Source organism: Pseudonaja textilis, chromosome 1, assembly GCF_049901715.1.
Source record: "Pseudonaja textilis isolate UNSWEBS1 chromosome 1, rPseTex1.2, whole genome shotgun sequence".
Taxonomy (NCBI): domain Eukaryota; kingdom Metazoa; phylum Chordata; class Lepidosauria; order Squamata; family Elapidae; genus Pseudonaja; species Pseudonaja textilis.
In genome coordinates this window covers 168,343,245-168,351,719 of record NC_141990.1, presented here as the reverse complement: position 1 = coordinate 168,351,719, position 8,475 = coordinate 168,343,245, and the positions used below count along the sequence as shown (strand labels likewise).

At 38.1% G+C, this 8,475-nt stretch overlaps 1 protein-coding gene across 1 annotated transcript in view; it reads right to left on the bottom strand.

Moving 5' to 3' along the window:
- Nucleotides 1-590: 590 nt before the first annotated feature.
- LOC148127915 (uncharacterized) overlaps nt 591-8,475 on the bottom strand; it is a 38,663-nt gene continuing 30,778 nt past the window's right edge. The window contains exon 2 of the mRNA XM_087923341.1: nt 591-1,345. Coding sequence (XP_087779467.1) covers nt 641-1,345 — 705 coding nt within the window. The 3' untranslated portion in view covers nt 591-640. The remainder of the gene's footprint in view (nt 1,346-8,475) is intronic.

The following is an 8,475-nucleotide window of genomic DNA, read 5'->3' as shown; positions in this document are numbered from 1 at the left end:
CGGCTTCATATAAATGTTGAACAGGAGCGGAGAGAGTACCGAGCCCTGCGGAACCCTGTAAAGCAGAGGGCAAGGGTTGGATATCTCCCCTTCTATCAACACTGACTGAGAGTGGCCACAGAGGAAGGAAGCACAAGGCCTCCCACTCCCACTCCCATCCCACGAAGCCACCCCAGGAGAATCCCATGGTCAATGGTATCAAAAGCCACTGAGAGGTCAAGTAGAGCAAAGATGGATGCACTACCCCATCCTGCTCCCACCAGAGTTCATCCAAAAGTGCAACCAATGCTGTTTCTGTCCTAAATCCAGGCCTGAATCCTGACTGGTAAGGGACAAGATAATACATTTCATCCAGAAACCTCTGGAGCTACTGTGTGACCACCTTCTCAACAACCTTCCCCAAAAAGGGAAGATTGGACACAGGTCAGAAATTATCCAACCAGGTGAAGTCCAGCAATGGCTTCTTAAGAAGAGGGTGGACTACAGCCTCCTTAAAGTGCTGGGGCACTGTCCCCTCCTGTAGAGAAGCATTAATCACCGCCAGAGTCCATAATAGATCTGCATAATAGATCTGCAGTTATAACCCCCCAGCTCCTTCTGGAACCCATCTGGGTCCATTAGTCAACAGGGGCAGACCAATCTAATATGTCCTGCCTCCCTGTGTGGGGGATGCAGCTTTTGAGAAACTCATTGCCACCAGACTGTGATCTGACCATGACAAGGGGACCAAGGACAGATCTAGCAATTCTAGATCACATAGACACTGCTCCGACGAGAACACCAAATCAGGAGTGTGACCACTATTACTAGTTGGGCTCTGGATAATCTGGGACAGGTCCATGAAAGTCATTGTATCTATAAAATCTCGGGCTACCTCTGACCCTGACCCCAGAGAAGGCATGTTGAAATCCCCCAGAACTATAAGCCTGGGGAATTCCACCGCCAGCCCTGGAGCGAGGTCCAGGAGCCCAGGTAGGGAAGCTGCCACGCAACAGGGAGGCTGGTATAACAGCAGCAATCCCACCTGATCCCTTGAGCCCAATCTAAGAAAAAGGATCTCACAGCCGGGGACTTGTTGAACAGTGCCTCTGGAGGCTACTCGAAATTCTCTGATAACAACAGCCACACCTCCTCCCCAGCCCTGAGGTCTAGACTGGTGCCATGCTCGATAATCTACTGGGCACATTTCTACAAGAGGAATGCCTCCCTCTGGGCCCAGCCAGATCTCAGTTATACAAGCCAGTTCAGCCTTCTCTTCAAGGATCAAATCAGCAATAAGGCTAGCCTTATTGCAAGCTGATCTCACATTTAAAAGCAGTAGTCTAAGGCCAGGGCCACCACAGATCTGCTGACCAGGAAAATGAGGTGAGTGCAATGGGGCAGAACACGAGATCGTTACTAAACACCAAGGCTGCATTCCCCATGCCTGCCCTCTTCTTTGTCTCCCATATCTCCTGTTATCTAACCCCACTGAAATAGGATACCCTCCTCTGCCTTCCCTAATAACCATTACATCTTCCATCCCCAACACACTTCTTTGAAAAGGGGGAAAAATCTACTTCCATTGACAGATTGTTGGGGGCAAGATGAGCTTTACAGGCACTATAGCATTTGCTCTCAGCACCCTCAAACTCACACCACCCCTTATTGCTGCAGAGGGGTCAAATCCAGCTCCCCTTACCACTCAACATAATCAGAATACGTCCACTCAATGCATAAACAGTACCGTGCCCAGTTGCTCTCACCCACCAAGCAGCAAGCCACACCTTTCCCCCAGCTCTCACCTGTGGAAAAGGGACCAACATACTCTCATTCAACTTTTCCCCCAGCCTCAGGATTCCCCAAGCAACCCTCCAGGCCCGACCACAGAACAACCACAAAAATGCAGAAGCAAAACTGCAAATGGTAGCTAGAAAAAAATAGCCAGAAAGGCTTGCTATGCTGCATTGGAAATGTAGCAGCTTTGTAGTCCTACAACGTCTCATGAAGTTCACAGTTCCAAGTTCTCATCAGTTAATCTCAGGAAATCCCAACAGCAGCCTGCCACTCTCCACACCATTATTAACCATGAATAGGCCTAGCTGCCAACAAAGGCCAGAGAAGCTTGTCTCTTCTGTCAGCTCTGCCTCCATCAGATGACCCACACTATCAATTCAGATCAGCAGCTGCTGACTCTTGGGTTCTCAGACCAGGGTTTAGCTTCAGTCAGGGGAGTCCAGGGGGAGATCAGGGAAGCCACACAATCATAAAATCATCCACCTCCTCGGCTCTGACTCTCCGTCTCACCTTCCAACTGTCACTTTTCGACTATTCCACTCTACCAGCTCTTGGCCTATCAGTTTCATTTTAGCATTTTCGTTCATAATTAAACTTATACCTTCACTTCTCTCCATGTATTTCAATCGCTATAAAAATCAAATCACCATTTTCAGATTTGTTACATTCTTCCACTTTCTCTTAGTTTCATAAAACAGTGCCTATTCATTTTTCAATTGTATTGGTGCATCTTTTTTACTGTTTAATTGTCTGGCATACCAATATTCCAGAGGCCATAATCGTACATTGTGAACATCAATACCCATGTGGCTTTGATCAACTGAGGATGTCAATAACACATTCTAGTAATCTCGAAGCATAGATTAAGCAGCCAGCATTTGCTGTACCTGTGCTACATGTAGCATTCTCTGTTAATTTAATGTGATGTAGGGACTACTTTGGCACAATTTAACCAGAGTGCCATAAATGCCAAAGGTCAGTTTTATTCCATACTCATGCTATTCTCATGCTGTTTTATGCTATTCTACTCATGCTATTCTATGAGTACGGAATCTCTAGTCTAAAGTTTACCTTGCAAACTAGCATACTGTTATCTGCATTAGATCAATTAGAAGATACACTCTGAAGGCTACATTATATATTACCATGTTAAAAAAAAGAGGATTTTCTTCTATAAGACTATTAAAACTGGAGTCTAATGTTAGGATAGTGTAAAATATTCAGCGGGTTTTTTCCTATATATAAAAAATTATTTACAGTATATAAATAGGTAGGTAGGTAGATATAGATATACTTTTTATTCAGAGATTTTTTCAATAAATAAAATACAAATCTAAAGTTTAAAGTAAAAAATAAAAAAGAAACTAAGAAAAGGAAAAAAATGTAAAGAACAAAACAAAACAGAAGAAAATTAAATAAAGAAACAAAAATAAGCGGCATCTGATTCACATTGCCAATGTTGATTTTAAGTACCTTTATATATCTTCAATTGTTTCTGTCTTGTCATGTGCCAACAGCAGATCATTTTACAAAAGTTTTCTTTTAAAACTTTAACACAGTATGAATTTCAATCCATTTACTCACATTCTTTCCCATTTATGTTATGATGCTATAACTATGTTATAACCAAACTCCCTAGTCCATTTTATCATGCAACCCTTAAATTTTCATCTTCAATTTCAAATCAAATAACAGATATGTGATTTGTATATATTTTGTATACATTTTACAATTGTAAATTGTATATATTTGTATGCATTTTACAATCACATATTCATCATTTTTAAAGTTTGAAGTGTTCCAAACTTGGAATGACTCTCACATTCCAGTATTTTATCTTGAGGTCAGAAGAGAAAGGGTAATTTCCTTCCACTTGTTTTGAATGCTCTGGTATCCTTTGATGGGCTATTAAACAGTAAACATTTGTTTTAATCATGGAGACTCGAAGAATAAATTTGCCAATAAAACCACAGGCAATTTTCATCTTTATTAACACCAACCAGATCTAGGTAAATGAAAAGAGGAGTGAAATGTGACTCAGTTAAGTACATGAATTTGAGAATCATTTGGACTATTGCTCCAAGTTCAGTCTCAAGTTAGAGATCACAGAAAGATTTGGAAAATGTGATTTATTAAGTGAGTCAAATATTGCCTCCCCTATGGAGAAAGAATAATGTTATTGTCCTTTTATGTTCTCTCCGTACTGTTCTCCCCCCGCCCCAGTAAGTTGCCCAGTGCAAAAGTGTGCACTGCTTTTTTATTTTTTTATTTCCATTCCCTTTATCTCTCTATCCTGTCTAATATTTCTATTTAGTACTTCCAAGGTCAGACCAAATAACAATGGTGACAGGGGGCATCCCTATCTTGTACCCTTCTTAATATTCATATCACCATTTCTGTCATATCACCATTTACCAACACACTTGCAGTTTGTTTATGATATATTGCTACAACCATTTTAATAAATCTCTCCCCATTTCTTTTAGTTGTGCCAACATAAACTGCCTGCTCATGTTATCAAAGACCTTCTGTGTGTCTAGGAATATCAACACCATTTGCTTCTCCAGGTGTATTTCATAATATTCCAACGTTTCCAATATTACTCTCATATTGTCTCTTATCTGTCTCTTAGGTAGAAAACCATTTTGGTCTGAGTATATAAATTGATTTAAAAATCTCTTCAGTCTTTCTACTATTATTGATGCAAATATTTTATAGTCCTCATTCAATAGCGATATCAATCTATAGTTTTTATCTGTTATAGGTCTGAATTCTCTTTTGGTATGAGAGAATATGTGCTTCAGACCAAGAGTTTGGTATCTTCGCTTCAAGGAAAACTTCATTAAATACTTCCAACATTGGGATGCTCAAAGAGTCTTGCAAATCTCTATATAATTCTGCTGGTAGTCCATTCGGGCCTGGTGTTTTACCATTATTTTGTCTTTTAATTACTTCAATCAGTTCCATTATTGTTATCCTTTTTTCTAATGTTGTTTTTATTGTCTCTGGTATTGGTGATAGTTCTGCTTTTTGTTGGTATTGTTTGATTTTATCTTCTAAAATTGTCTCTATCGTATAATTTTTCATAATATTTTTGTATTATTTTCTTTTTCTCATCATAACAGTAGTGTGGAGCTCCCTCCTCATCTATCAATCGATGAATCTGCTTGTTTTTTCCTTCTCTTTTTTCAGTTTATATGCCAGCCATCTTCCTGGCTTATTTGCATTTTTGAAGAAGTTTTGCTTGGAGCTTTTAATTTTTTGTGCTAATTCATCTTTTTCTAGTAGACTCAGCTTATGTTTATTAAGCTCCATTTGGTATTTTATGTTCTTTTTTGTGGGTCTTTCTGTAATTCCATCTCTAGTCTTTTATAATCATCTTCCAATTTCTTTTGTGCTTGTTTCTTTTTTGTGTTCCTTTTTCCTGTATCTGTTATTGTCAGTCCTCTGTTATATGCCTTTACAGTATCCCATAAATTTTGTAGTGAGGTATCTTCTTTTTTATTCTCTTTAAAGAAGAATTCCAATTCTTTTTCCATAAACATGATGTATTCTTTCTCTTTAAGTACTGTTTGATTTATTGTCCATCTCAGTTACTTTGTTTGCCCTTTCCATGTAGTTGTTATTGGGTTATGGTCTGCCAGGTACCTATTTCAATGTTTATCTCTTGTATATTTGCTCTTAGCTCTGTTGATAACAACATCATATCTATTCTAGACCATAATGCATGTCTATGTGAGTAAAATTAATCTTGATTTTTCTCATGATAAGTCTCTCTCCATTCATCCTGGATGCTTAATTCCTCCACCATTTTAAAAAATGCCTTGGGAAGTGTTTTCCTCACTTTTTTGTTTATATTTTTAGTTTTATAGTCCCATTCCACAATGGCATTAAAGTCACCTATTATACATATATTCTAAAATTCTTGAGCAGTTTGTTGTAGAAAACCTCTTGGTTACAGTTTGGTGCATATATTGCTACAAAAGTACATGTTTATCATTTATTGTTATCTCCACCATCAAGATTCTCCATTCCTCGTCTGTGTTTGGTATTTATTGTCTCTTTTATATACAGTGCTATCCTTCTTTTACTTTGTTGTGCAAGGGAGGCATATAGCTTCCCAATTTTGGGGTGTTCCAATACTTTATTGTGTTGCTTTTTGATATGAACTTCTTGTAGGCAAATCTCTCACCAGCTCAATCAGATTGTCTTCTGCCTTCTCCTCTCTTCTGGTAGCTGTCCCTGGCTTTGTAGCAGCATGCAATGGCCACCTTCCCAACTGTCATGTTCAGGGGCTGTTCTGGGTTGACAAGGGAGATTGCGAACTTCCTGCGCTCAACAGAACCTGATCCCCCTTTTGTTCCTTCCCCTGAAGTGATTTAGGTCCATTGCGGATCTCCTGGCAGCTTGGGTTTCAATGGTCTGATGGAGCTCCCATGAGAGGCATCGTCTCACCATGGTTTCAGCACCACCCCCTGCAAGCATTTGCAGATGATTTGGTTTTTATCTTAGAAGATCCACTGGAAACAGGACCCTAACTATTAGGGAAAATAGAAGAATATGGTGAAGTGGCAGGTTTGAAAATGAATAGAGAAAAAACTAAAATGGTAGTGAAAAATATTATAGATATATAAAAAGAAGTATTAAGAAAGAGATTGGATATTCAGATTATTAAGAAAAGAAAATACTTGGGGATCCTGTTAACAGCTAGGTATGTAACAATTAAGGAGGATAACTATCAGAAACTATTGCAACAAATCACAATAGATTTGGAAAAGTGGAAAGGCCTGCAACTATCACTTATAAGAAGAGTAGCAAGAAGTAAAATGAATATACTTCCAAGGTTACTATATTTATTTCAAACAGTCCCAATAAAGTTAGGGAAAAATATTTCATTAATCTTAATAAAGTAATATTGAAATTTATCTGACAAGGGAAAAAAGCAAGAATAAGCTTAAAAATGTTACAGGACGCAAGAACGAGGGGGGTGGGTTGGACTACCTAATTGGGAACTATATCACCAAGCTACGGCATTATCATGGATGAAAGAATGGATAGTACTAAGGAATACAGAATTGTTGACTCTGGAAGGGCATGATTTACAACTAGGTTGGTATGCATTTTTATGGTATGGGAAAAACAAGATACATGGTTACTTTCAGAGACACTTATATAAGAAATGCCTTACTGTTAATATGGGAGAAAACCAGAGAACAGCACTATTTGAAAGTACCAGTCTAGCTTTCCACAATGGAAGCACTTAACTATCCGAACAATTTTAACATGGGAAATATTGTAAGATATAAGGATATTTTAAATGAAAGAGGTGAGCTTAAAACCAAACAAGAATTGGGCGAACAAGGGATAGATGTGATTTGGTATTCATACTTGCAAATACGGTGAGATATGAAAAAGATGTTAAAACATAAGGCTTACATAAAGAAATGACAGAATTGGATAAGATACCAACAGGAACAGAAGAAAGGTTGATAAAAAAAACTGTATAGCTACCTATTAGGCATTAAACTAGAAGAGGAACAAGCGATGGAGACAATGATAGTATTGGGCAAAGAATTTTGGTTATACAATAGCACTCAATGACTGGCAAAAACTATGGGATAGAAATTATAAGGTAACAATGTCAACTGCATACAAAATGTTTTATAAATGGCATTATCCACCAGCAAGGTGGGCAAAGATGTTTAAAGATAAATCAGCAAAATGTTGGAAATGCCACCAAACGCCTGGCACATATGTAGTGGACATGTGTTGAAGCTAAAAAATATTGGACAAAAATATGCTTCATGGTTGGAAGAAATGATACAACAATGTATTGATTTAAAACCAGAAATATTCCTGTTGGGGATCTTATCTGAAACTTATAGCAAAGAAAATGTATATTTGAATATTCATGTGATAACTGTAGAGAATTGTATTTGCTCAAAATTGGAAAAAGGAACAGATTCCTACTGAAGAAAATGTGATTAGAAAATATTAGAATGTGCAGAAATGAATAGACTAACACTTGTAATTAAAGAAAGAAAAGAAACTGAATATTAAAAGGTATGAGAATTATTCTATCAATGATTAGAGAAGAAAATATGAAAGTTATATATAATTAATGTGTCTCTCAAAGATTCCTTTTATTTGGATAGTAACTGGTACATCTGTGGAATCCCAAATCTGAAAGTTTTGGGCTTCCTTGCAAAAGTAAAAACTACAAATCCATCCCCTATACCCATCACCACATCACATGGCCCAATCATCATCCATCTCAAAGTAAGACTTCCTTTGCACTATGCGCAACACTATGTGACCTTGAACCAGCAAAAATATTTTATTTTGTCTAATTAGATATACTCAAATGAATTCCCCCCTCCCACTTTCCCAGGCTCAATTGTGGCAGTGTGGAAACATCAGATCTCAATATGGCTTCCAAAGCTGACAGGTGTCCCCCCTTGAAAAAAATCATGTCCTGGAATATACAATAAACAAAACAGAACCAGGGGTTAATGCAATGCCCTTAACCCCCTCTCCCCCCTCAAAGGGGACCCTTTGGCTTGTCAGGGAATTTTTCATGGAATTGGTTAACCAATTTATCTGCATATGTATCCCAACTTTTCACCCAAGTATCTTCTGACAAAGAGTAGCCTTTCCATAGCACCAAATATTGTAATTGTCCTCGGTGTAATGTAGAAT